This window comes from Papaver somniferum, chromosome 6, assembly GCF_003573695.1.
Source record: "Papaver somniferum cultivar HN1 chromosome 6, ASM357369v1, whole genome shotgun sequence".
NCBI lineage: Eukaryota > Viridiplantae > Streptophyta > Magnoliopsida > Ranunculales > Papaveraceae > Papaver > Papaver somniferum.
In genome coordinates, this window is record NC_039363.1 from 171739151 (window position 1) to 171752175 (window position 13025).

At 37.5% G+C, this 13025-nt stretch overlaps 1 protein-coding gene across 1 annotated transcript; it reads left to right on the forward strand.

The window, feature by feature from the left end:
- Positions 1-10140: 10140 nt before the first annotated feature.
- On the forward strand, positions 10141-12658 carry LOC113290123 (cationic amino acid transporter 1-like). Its single transcript, XM_026539660.1, has 3 exons — positions 10141-10723; positions 11011-11244; positions 11386-12658. Exons 1-3 carry the CDS (start codon positions 10279-10281, stop codon positions 12528-12530), a joined length of 1824 nt encoding a protein of 607 aa, XP_026395445.1. The 5' UTR covers positions 10141-10278; the 3' UTR covers positions 12531-12658.
- The last annotated feature ends 367 nt before the right edge of the window (positions 12659-13025 follow it).

A 13025-nucleotide genomic window follows, 5' to 3' on the forward strand; every position in this document is an offset into this window, starting at 1 on the left:
AACTTTTGTAGCTAGGAACCTGTGGTGACAACATTTTCTTTGTCCATACAAAATTGGATTGGTGGGCACTTCCATTGGATTGACAATGAGAAAGAAAGGCTTACATCGGTTCATTGTACCAGTGCCTAGTGGTATCTATGCTTTTCACAACCTTAATGGGAGAGCTCGTGGTTTTACTTTATCTTAGAGAATAGTACACTTCAGTTACGGTCCATGTCCATCCAAGAGAAGAAAAGGTAAGTCAATAAAGTCAGTGCTTAACTTTAGTGAGCCTGTTACGGCGGCAGATTATATAATACTGGTAGGGGGATAGGAAGGCATGTTTATGCACTAGTTAATCCATTCCATGGTCGACAGAAGAATAGCTTTTTCTATTTGTCCATATTTTAGATATAAAAACATCCATGGAAATAAACGTGCTAGTGATTTGTGAATACCATGAACAAGAATGCCACTAGCAGTGAACAGCTAAAGTGAGTGTGCTGCAGCTGCCGCCTAAACCCCTTTTTCTTTTCTTTTTTTCTCTCTTTTCTTTTTTTGGATCAAGAGTCTCTAAAGTAAAGGCTGCAGTTGATTTAGGTATTGGTTGTATGCTCTAATGCATTTTTTTGTAAAAGATTTCACCCTTTTAATTGGGTTATTGTGCTACTCATGCCACATGTCGGGGAAATTCGCAAGAAATTTTTAAGCACCGACGCGGACACGACATGAGACAGAAATAGGAACCTGCAAAATTCAAAATCATCACCACACAGACACGTTTATATATATTAATTAAATAATTTTTATGCACTAATATCATAATATTATGGTATATCAAATATATTAATCGCGCAAATACATGAAAAAAACTCAATTTTATGCTGTTAGGTTAGCCCACCAGTACAAATACTAGTACGATCGTTGCCACGGTGGGAGGGCCGACCGAAGAAGAATATGAAGATGGGGTTTGTCTGTGAATAATTTCGTCCCGTTCAAAAAAAGTGATACTTTCGCGACGTTTCAGAAAAAGTGATATCTTCCCCCCGTTTCAAAAACGAAGCGAAAGTATCACTTTTTCTGAAACGGAGCGAAAGTATCACTTTGTCTAAAACGAAATGTGAAAGTATTACTTTTCCAGAAACGAAAAATTAATCGATCCAGAAACCAAAATATGGTTACACGATGTGTTATGCATCTTTTGTGATGGTTTGCATAATAACTATGCATTCAATTTTCTAGAATTGTGCCTAAAATAAAAATATCACTTTTATTGAAACTGATGGAGTACATCGTTTTATTAGTAGCAAGTTGCAACGAAAAATTAGTTGATACATAAACCAAAACATGGCTACGTGAAGTATTATGTATTTGCGGTGGTTTGCATAATGAAAGTATTATGTATTTGGGGTGGTTTGCATAAGATTTTAAAAATATTATGTATTTGCGGTGGTTTTCATAATGGCTACACGGAATATACATCTAATTTTCTAAAACTGTACCTATAATGATATGTATCTCCGAATTTTTCGTAAAAACTCTAAATTTGATATTGTTGTTTGTACTCATTGCGTAGATTTTTGTATAATTTCCAACGAGATAATATTTGTAAAATTCTAAGGCATGGATTTTTAGATATATTATATTAAAGTTTGGTTGCCAATTATACCCCTAAAAAAATAGGATACATAAGAAATTATAATACAATTTAACACTTATATCTATTTGCCCTTCCTTTTTGGTTTATTTACGAAAATTTTTAATACCTTACTACCATTCCTCTTTTGTTTATTTACGAAAATGTCTAATACATATTGCTCCTCCTCTTCAGTTTATTTACGAAAATGTATAAAAGAAAAAAAAAGAAAATTTTGATTTAGAGGGTCATTTTTGGTTTTTCGGCCCGGACCATTTCCAATCTTTTTATGTCAATTGATCACTTAGGTTTTACAAAAATGTGGCCATATAAGGTCCTCCCTCGCTTCGCTCGGTCGGCCCAATTAACTATTATACCAATTTTCGTAACTCATTTGATTACCCAATTAGTAAAATGAGGTATAGATTTCTATACGTGCGTCGTGTCGGTGTCCCATGCGTGTCCTGTGTCCGACGCGTGTATGACACGAACACGGTACCAATTCTGGCGTGTCCATGTTTCATGGGGTTTACTTAATAAATACTTTTATTGATTTCCAAAGAGTTTAATGGATTTACAAAGTATTGTGTTGTTGGTTGTATATTTTTAAAATCTCTTTCAGAGTTTATGTTACTCGTTGTAGATTGTCAAAAGGTCTTCTAAAGTTTGTGTTACTCGTTGTAAACTTGAAAATTCAAAGACTTTGCATACTTACTTATTTTCAAGACTTTGAGTGATTTTTGTGTATATATTTGCCTTGATAAAAGTCTTGCAAAATATGTAAGATTTTGGAATACCTCCAAATCTTTTATAAAAATGTTTTTTATAACAAAATTTATTTATTTGGAGAATATATTTTTAATTAAATCATACAAACATTTTGATTGGTAGCCTAGCGACAAGCTGGGCTCCAACTCCTTTTTGAATAGCAATGCCTAATCTATAAAAAATAAAACTACCAAAACCACTACTAGCATCGTTGCTAACTAAACAGTTCTTCAAACGCTTGAAAAAACACAAAGTATCTTCACCAAGTTCCCTTAAAGTAGAGAAAGCTAGGACACCCATACCGTAACCATGTGAAACACACTTGTCCAAGTATTTAGTACGTTTACGTGAAACCGCACTAGAAATAGCTTTTCCTGTGACGAAAGAGAGAATACCATCACCAGTGAAGGGCGAGACACCTGTGACATCCATACAAACATCTTGTCCATTTTCCCAGTTGAGAACCAAAATATCAGCAGGCCTCAAGTCTTTGTCATCATCAGACAGAAAACAAGAGAAACTTCCTTGCGTGCAGGCACACCGGCTTTGTAACAAATGTCAGCGATAATACCACGAACAAGATAATGTCGAAACTTAATTCCAACATTTTTAGCATAATGAAGCGCATGGTCCCAAAAGATGTCCATAGATCTAGGGGTGCACATACCCTATCCATACCCGCCAATCTCACCCTACCCGTCAGTTTTTAACCGTATCCTATCCTACCCACTATTTGGCGGGTAGGGTGACGGTTAGAAATTTTTTACCCGCCGTTAAACGGATGGGATAACGGGTAAAGCACGAAATTATCTTATCCTACCCGCCTACCCGTATAATACGGAAAAGACAAGTTAATCCTTCTATAGATTTTTCCCCCTGCTGAATGTTTTCGTTATTTTAAAACACATCAGGGGTAAAATAGAAACTGCCTTTTCCTCTCCCTATCTCTTTTCTCAAATCGAACACAGAAAATCCCAGCCCCTTTCTTCCCAGTTTTCTCCTTCAACCATTTCTCCTCTACCTTACTCTTCTCGATCTCATGTTCGTCTTTCAGAGTCTCGTTTAAAACCCTTTAATCGGTTGGTTCAAGGTAGGATCCAATTGCAAAGTTGATTTTGTTTCATTTTATTTTTTTGCGTTAAATTGATTGAAAAATCCTAGGGTTTTTACTATTTCATGCATGTTGCGGGATACGATCTTAGATAATCTTAATTGATTATGACAGTTCCAAAATATGATTTCTAGCTAAAACCCATGTCTTAGATGCATAGATTTTCAATATTTCAATCAATTTCAGTGAGATTTTGATTATGTGAGTAACCAAGTATTCGCAATTAACAGGGAGGGATAAACCAACAAAGAATAGTGAAGAGTAGAGAAGAAACAGAGAAGATTAGAGAAGAAGATCGGTTAGCATCTGAAGAAACTCCATCAAGAGCTGCTGAAGCTGCCCACAAAAGGTTTATTCTCTATTTTTCTTATCCTGGGTTGTTTGTTTTCTTACCTGAAGGTCCTGAATCTATTGTTGAATTATTTTGCTTCTAGGGTCTTATATTGAAAATTATCCAGAGCCACCAGCTAACACTACTACGGAAACCCCAACTGATATTGCAGAACAACCCAAGCTCATGAGTAGTGCTCTGGTTAAGGCTGCAAAGCAGGTAAAGTAGAGCAAAAAAACATTGAATCCCATTTGCTGAATGCGAGAACCCTTAGGAATACGTATTCATTTGTTACATTGATGGTGTGATTGGATGATTGGGTAGTTTGGTTGTATTGTTTCAGTTATAGTTGATATACCTCTCAGTTTGATTGCATGGATTGGTAGTTTAATTCAAGACTTTGGAAGAAGATTCATGGTTGTATATACTGATTTTTGATTAGTTTAAACATTGAAAAATGTTGATGTTATCACTTATCTTATGAATAAAAAAGATCATAGTCAGAATAGTAGTTCTTGATAGATATTAAGATATACAAACTGCTTGAAGATGTGGAAATTTGATTCGCCTCATCTGTTTATATGGAGTAAATAGTAGTTGACATGTTTTTGATTAGTTGACTTGAGGAATTTTGTAACTGTACTGGTTTTTTTGCTGCTGTGTATTTTTGGTTGAGCTGATGGCTAAGTAATTCTTTGTATGAATAATAAATGACGGGGAAATAAATTCTAACTGAGCTGGGGGTTCTTGTTTCAATGATGACACTGGATTTTTTTTTTTGTATTCCAGTGTTTTTCAGAGTTAGGGTCAAAGAAGCCTTGGATTTTCAACATGAGGAGACGTTTGATTGATGGGGATCGCAGTATCTAAGATATCAACACTTGTAGTCATGTAGTTTGTAACTATGTATTACCAAAAAAGCCTGCCTAAAGAAATTTACAGATAAAGAAGAATTTTACATAATTAACTTCCTTTGTCTAGAGAAACCAGAGTTACAAAACCTTGAAATGTTTCTACAGTGGTCCCATATTGTTACAAAACCTTGAATGGTCCTGCAGTTAATGAATTGGCATCAGATTTTAGCTTACACTTTTAGGTAACGTTGTTCTACTATCCCTTGCAAGTATTAAAACTTTGTCCCATTACACTGTTTAAGCACATTGTTATACTGCTTTAGCTTAATGGGTGTCCATAAGGTATTCATTTTTTAGTGAATCATCTGTGGGTGTTATTGTTCTTAAAATTGCAAAGCTGTCTTGTTCTTCTTGCAAAGCTGTCTTGACCATGAGTACATATTTACAAAATTCTGTGTAGGTAACTTCCATGTTTCGAGAATATAGGCTGGTTTGTGATACTATCTCCAGTTTGTAGGTAGCCCTGTGTTACTTTTTATTTGTATTCCATCATCGTAGATGATGATTGAAGAAGGTCATACAAAGAGCTTTTGGTGATGATACTCTTATCTGAAGAACAAGGTTACGTGAAGAATATGGAATTAAGCTGGGATTCATCATCGATTTTGAAAAGAATAAAACTTTTGTATCTTGAGTCTTTGTGTTGTTGCAAGATCTTTTGTTTGTTCTTTTGTTTGTTCACTTTTACCTAGTTAGATTGGCAGTATCATTGGGTACATATTTAGCTAGATTGGCCTTTGTGCTTTTGCAAGATCTTTTCTTTTTCTGAAACATTTTTGTGTGCAGTCAAGGCAGACCCAAAAAAAATAATAACAAAAACGGTTATACCCGCCACCCTATTCTACCCGACCCGCCAATTAATGGGTCGGGTAGGATCTTACCCGTTTAATGGCGGGTAGGGTGGCGGGTAAAAATTTTCTTACCCGCCAGTAAGCGGGTAGGGTGGGGAAATAGGCCATATCCTACCCACCCTACCCGTTGTGCAGCCCTACATAGATCTGTTACAACTTGTGCATAGACCACCCTCAACAAATAGTGGGATGCCCAGGCGATAGCAAAGCACAACTCTGAACTGTCTAGGCCCGAGGCACTGACTAAGATCACTAATAGGTATAGCTAATAAATAATCTTGTGCATGCTTGACACGGTTACACTGTCATAAAATGGAATCTCTCGCAGACATAAAAAATTAGCCTGGGATTTGCTTATTAACTACATCAAAATAAGTGACTGCCAGGGAGTGCATGGAAGGTGGGGCAGTATCATCGATACAATAAGTAGAAGGTAACCCACATACCTGGATAAAGTTCTGAAGAGCCAATTGATAAGCAGAAACTGTTCTCGTTGAGAATAAATTACCAAGGATTGCCTTTTGCACCGAAGTTGTCTGACTTTGAGAAGCGAGATAACAGTAAGTGTTGGTGTCAGCCATCGTATAAATGCCAAGTCCACCATCTTTGATAGGCAAGGTAACTAATCTCTGTTGTAGACGACCAAAACCCGCGCCATCGCCAGTGATTAGTAGTCTCAAGTACTTAAGTAAATAGTCATCAAAAAGATCAGTGGCTGGTTGCAGAGCTGCAGGGTTAGTAGTTCGCATTGCAAAATATAGTCTAGACACACCAGTTCAATTACGAAGTAATAACATCTCTCTTTGAGGGTCTTTGATTGCAGTCATTAGTTGAACAGTCTTGTTCACCCTGCTCAACATCACATCACTAATAAAGTTCAAATCCAAACTCACAGGTCCACCCAAAAGTTTAACACCATTAGCAGGTCAACAAATATCATGGGGGAAAACACTATCAGTTGTGCTTCTGGGATCAATAGAAGGCCAAAAGACTTCCGTTTTCTTTATATTAAGATGTAAACCCCTACTTGGTCCTTCAGTTTCTATTATGCTCAAGGCCTTGGATACCTCCAATGTGTCACCAATAATTGTACCATCCTCGAGGTACCACGCATGTAAATCGAGTTTGCATCGAGAAGCAATACTTCACCAGGGGTGAAGTGCCAACGCAAACAGCAAGGGACCGAGAGGGTCACCTTGTTGAACTCCAAGTGCAGAAGACAAAATATATTGATCGTAATAGAGTTTAGCAGGTTGCAATTAACAAAATTCTACCCAGCGATAAATACCTGGACAATGAAGACGAACTTCCTTGATGAGCTGAGATCTGCTCACCATGTTGAAAGCATTAGAAAAGTCAATGAGCAACAGTGACATTTTTTCTGAGTGACCTTTCATCTCCAGTAAGCGATTTACAACATGTAAGATACTCTCTCCCGCAGCCGGTACACCAACCCCGAATTGGTAGTCACCTAGATAAGAAGTCATATCTTTTCCGACAGAGAAAGCAGCCACTTTAGAAACCAATCTTTGCCAAACCGTACCAACTGCAATGGGCCTAATACCACCCCAAGGCTTAAGTAACGGAGTTAAGGACGCACTGGAAATGAACTCTCCTAAACACTTGGGGAATTTCCCGGCCAACCAAAGATTGACAACCCCAGTAATCGAAGCGAGTAAATCGTCCACAACTACTGTTGTTGCCCCACTCATCACATCAACTAAGTGTTGCGCACGTAAGTCGTCACGGCCACACAATGTGCCTTTTGGGAAGCTCTTGATAGCTCCCAAAACTGCCCGAGAGTCCACCATGACTGAATCAACCATGACAGCATCGACGATAACAGTTGGAGGAGGCGCAGGTGGGTGTTTAGCTTGCAGATCATTCTACGTATCTTCATTACAAGGCACCACCCCAGATGAAGATAACACACGGATTGCGGCAGCAAAATGGCCGCAGCTTATCTTTTTCTGGCAAGTCACTATATTAGCCACTCCCTGCTTCTTCAAATCTGTCTTCTTAGTCCTCAAACGAATAGGCTGATTTAGTAGTTTGTTCACCAGGACAAAGCACCCATTGGGCTCTTTCCAAACCGAAAGTCCTTGATTGATGGCAGTAATTTGTAATCACTTTCTGTTACCAGATTTTTCCTCAGCAGAACTTCTCGGTATGAATAAGGTTAGAGTATAGATAGGAAGAATAACAAGATGCAACCAAGTTGTAAGATTACCTGGGTTAACAATGACCCTGTCGAGACAAGCCTTCAACGCCCTTAAGAAAGCGAGCCTGCACTGATGGGGTATGCAGGTAACAGTTGTGAACTGTCGTTGGAGCACGACGTTGAGTAACTCAGTTGACATAATTCCTACAGCAACACCATGGTCTCCTGTTGAAACATCAGAAACTGCAGAGGAAGGAATACCACTATCCTCCATAGAAACATCACAATCTGTTGCACTTGCAGAAGCTAAGAAATCAACTCTTTCCTCACCTGGTTTAGCTAACCCGTGAATGAGAAAATCAACACCTACACCATTGAGAGGTCCTGAGATGACATCTCCATGCACAACTCCTTCTCGGCCCTTGCACACATCTTCCAAGCATGTAGATGCATACATCTACAGCACAACCACATCCGTAGACAAGAGAGAGCTTTCTACCACGCAAGATAAATAATCAAATTGTTCGCAATCATCTCTCGACAGATGATTTTGTTGTCATCAGAGAACAAATGCATGTCGTGCAAATGTTTCAAAAAAGAACCCTTAGCATAGCCGCGAACATTAACTCCATCCCGACATCCATGAAGGTTCTTGAAAGGGCAATGACAACATCCAACATTTATTGCTACGTCTGTAGATGAAGAAGAACTCAAGGGCTCCTGGGAAGAAGGGGTTGCAGGCAGGATGCATAAAGAGGCTCTAGGCATCTCGTCTGAAAGAAAAACCCTAAAAGAAGAACAGGAACCCTAAAAAGAAAAAACCAACAGAAATAAAAAGAAAAACACCGACCAAGATTGAAAAACCGTGGAAAGAAAATCAAAAAGAGATCAAAAACGAAAATTAATCTCGAAGGTAACATGGTGATTCCGGAGAAAGAATCTGGCTTTCATTCGCCAGAGAAAATCGTCGGACGCATCCATGTTAATTCTACTGAAGTAACTGATATTTCACTGAATCCCACCGCTAAATTATTCACTTTTATTTTATTTCATAAATACACTATCTATAAAACTTCTATTATAGATGAGTATAAATTATATGATATGATTAAACATTTTTTTAATTTTAACTATTATGTACAAATATACAATAATAATTATTTTAATTTATTGTTACACTTTATTGTATTTTATTGAACAACAAAGGAAATAAGTTATATATATAAAATTATACTATAATAAATAAGCTACAATAAATTTTGTATTTATGTCTATCATGCATATTTCCATGTAAAATTTGTTTTTACAACTCTTCAGGACAACTCTGCATAACTCCGTAAAATTTTGATCAATTCTGTATAATTCTCGCGAAGTTATTTTCATGACTATTTTTAAATATCTACCAGGGAGGTAGTCAACTGAGATTCATATAAATTTTCATAGATTTCTTATTTGAGTGTCGGAGATTCTCTAAAAATATAGAGATTTCTAGTGATTCTATGACAGTATATTATAGATTCTTTGTGACTTGTACAGATAAAAAATTGATATTTTTAAAGAGTCTATGTGGTTTGTAGATATTAAAAAATGTACAATATCTAATCAAAAATTCAAAACATCTACCGGTTACTTTATTATGCACGTATAATTTAAATAAAAGTACCATGAATACATGGTAAAATACGTGTTCATTATCAAAATAAATCTCCTTGTTGCCTTATGCCTATGTTTTTATTTAATTTTTTTTTATTTCACTCATCCCACATTCATTTTACTTTCTATGCAATCTCGCCAGTGGTTTACTCCGTAAATGGTGTGTTAGCTTATCTTAATGGAAATGATCCTTATTCCATTTTTTTAAGGTTGATATATTTACCACCGACTTTGCTATCAAATTATCTCCTTTTGATAGCTTAGTTTGTTCAAAATGTTTTCTTGTTTGTTCTCTCAATCGGGTGCTAGGTACACACACATGTCGTTTAACTGGAAGAGTATTGCACGGATAGTTTAGGTACTGCCTACCAAACTTGACCACTTTATCAAATTCTTTCCGTTTTTCAACTCCATCCAAGACATATTTATCATGTCCTTTTATTGACTTGATTATCCACTAAATTATGAAAAGAAACAGGTTATCGATTCTCTAAATTTGCATAAGAAGTTATTTTACTGCATCACCAAAAGAAGGCAACTCTTTTGAGTAGATAAAAAAAGAATTCTACCAAAACCTGGACCTCTCTTTGCCGGAATAATATTTGATGGTTTAAATTGTATGACCCAAAGAAGTGGGGTTCAATAGGGCAGAGTGGTGGTGGGTACACAGACGCATTAAATTGACAACTCTGTTTAGTGTATATAAATACTCCAGCCATTTATTATTGTCTTACAACTCAAACCTCTCTTCTAATTACTTCTTTCTGCAACTTCATGACAGGTTTCTCACTTTCTTGGTGCCAGACATTTGACTGAACCCACAAATCAAACATAAACCCAGCAACCCCCTTTCACTAAAACCAGCTAAGCAAAAATGGTGGAAAGTAGAAATGATCATCAGAGATCATCAACAACAACAACGACAACAGTTAAGAAGAGGGGAAGGTTTGGATGTTTATGCAGGAAAGAAGATTTCTTTCCAGAAGATTCATTCCAGAGCTGGAAGAGTTATGCAAAAGCATTAGGAGAAACAAAGATGAGATTGAAAGATAGATTAATAACAAGATCAAGTGGTGAACAAGAAGTAAATGAGATGAGTGATAGAAGCCAGCATCAGATGAAGAAGACTTTGAACTGGTGGGATTTGATTTGGTTTGGGTTTGGTGCTGTTTTTGGCGCTGGAATCTTTGTGTTAACTGGTTTAGAAGCAAATAGAGATGCTGGACCTGCTATTGTTATATCTTTCTTGGTTTCTGGTGTTTCGGCCATGCTCTGTGTCTTCTGTTACACTGAGTTTGCTTGTGAGATTCCTGTTGCAGGTATGCTTTTGTTTACTCTTAAACACTGTTCTTTATTCCCAATAGCAAGTATATGTATAAATAGTCTCACAAGGTCATTGCACACAGCCTAGCTAGTGAAACCTTTTTTGAGGGGTATATATTGCGCCGCCACTTCTCTACTTGTTGCCAATTGATTTTGAGTTGAATGTACGTCCACTGTTAAGTATAACAGTGTCTACAAGGGGCAAATCATGTTGTTTCCTGATAAAAAAATTTACCCAGATTTTCTTTGTGGGGCAAGATGTAATTGGATTGTTATTTTACAGGAGGATCATTTGCTTATATAAGGGTGGAGCTGGGTGACTTCTTTGCTTTCATTGCCGCTGGTAACATACTCTTTGAGTATATTGTTGGAGGAGCAAGTGTTGCCCGCACTTGGACATCTTATTTCGCTACCCTTTGCAACCGTAATCCAGACGATTTTCGTATATATATTCCAGCTCTTGCTGAAAACTTTAACCATCTTGACCCGCTGGCTGTCGTCATCCCAATTCTGATAGGTAAATATTTTGATTCTTCATAAATTTCAAAGATATTTAGTTTCATATGTTGTCCATGTAGCCCTGCAAAGTGGTGAAAGAGAGTAATTGTTGTAAGCAGGCAGGCTCTAGTGTCTAATTTGTTGTGTTTTCCCTGTACAGGTACTGCTGCTGCTCTTAGTACAAAAGGATCGTCCCGTTTCAATTCCGTGGCAGCCATAGTAAATGTTGGAGTTATTCTACTGATTTTAATAGCTGGTCTCATGCATGCAAACACTGAAAATTTTACCACCAACTTTGCACCTTATGGTCCAAGAGGAGTATTTACAGCTTCAGCAGTTCTCTTCTTTTCTTACATTGGATTTGATGCGGTAGCAACGATGGCCGAAGAAACAAAAAACCCAGGAAAGGATATCCCAATTGGACTTTTGGGTTCCATGAGTTTCATCATATGTGTTTATTGTGCACTATCTGTCACCTTATGCTTAATGCAGTCTTATACTGTGATAGACATTAGTGCACCATTTTCCTTGGCATTTCAAGCTGTTGGAATGAATTGGGCCAAGTACTTAGTAGCTATAGGAGCTGTAATTGGTATGTCTACAAATTTACTTGCTAATATCATCGGTCAATCGCGATATTTCACGCATATCGGTAGGACTCACATGGCCCCACCGTGGCTCGCAGCAATTAACGAGAGAACAGGAACACCGGTGAACGCCACAATAGTGATGACCCTTGCAAATTGCCTTGTAGGGTTGTTCACTGATCTCAGTATTCTGTCCAACCTTCTCTCAATTGCTACGTTGTTCATATTTTCCTTAGTTGCAGTGTCACTCCTCATTCGAAGATATTATGTCTCAGGAGTGACTTCAAATGCTGACAGAAATAAGTTCATTGGTTTCCTAGTAATGATTGTATTGTCTTCCATTGCTACATCCATTTACTGGGCAGTCAGTAATGGTTGGGTCGGTTACATACCAACGGTTTCGATATGGTTTTTATCCACACTCGGTTTGAAATTGATGGTCAAGCAAGCTAGACAGCCGAAGTTGTGGGGAGTTCCATTGGTGCCTTGGTTACCATCAGCTACAATTGCCATGAATATGTTCTTGCTGGGTTCATTAGATGCAGCTTCTTTTATTAGATTTGGGATTTGGACAGGGATTTTGCTTGTCTACTACTTTTTGGTTGGGCTTCATGCATCCTATGACTCGGCAAAAGAAGTAAGTCGAGGGAAGGAAGCAGCAGCACAGTTGAAGAATTTAGAATCTGGCCAGCCTGTTAACGCAGCGATTCCAGCTTGATCTAACCTGAACTGCAGTAACAATGTGTGTGTGCTTATGTATGCGAGAGAGATGTAACTTAATTCTTTCTCTTGTTTAACTTTGATTCATAATGATAAAAAAAAATTGTGGCTGTCAGGTTAAACTCCCTGCATACCTCCTCTGACTCTGACAACTCCACATCTAATTATTAACCTTTCGATAGGACGATGAATCTCTTTTACACATATCTTTGTTGATGGTCCTCCGCATCAGTTAAAACTTTTGTTAGTATTTTGGATAAATAATTGAGAACAAAGATTATAATCAAAAGGGAGCTAACTCATAACAAACGAGCATGAAAAAAAAACAATAAACCAATCAATAATCGTCCTCATTTTCACTATTATTTTCCTAAAAGCACGAAATTTGTAATATACCAAAGTAGGGGTGTAAATTCAGGCAGGCCAGGCCGCCCGACCCAAAAATTAAGACAGGCCGGCAGGCCAGGCTTAATATTTGTGAGCCCGTAAACAA

Excerpts from the sequence above, each read along its gene's own strand:
- LOC113290123 (XM_026539660.1), top strand. The coding sequence starts at position 10,279 with ATGGTGGAAAGTAGAAATGATCATCAGAGATCATCAACAACAACAACG. Across the intron at positions 10,724-11,010 it reads TTGTGAGATTCCTGTTGCAG|GAGGATCATTTGCTTATATA; the intron begins GTATGCTTTTGT and ends GTTATTTTACAG. Across the intron at positions 11,245-11,385 it reads CGTCATCCCAATTCTGATAG|GTACTGCTGCTGCTCTTAGT; the intron begins GTAAATATTTTG and ends TTCCCTGTACAG.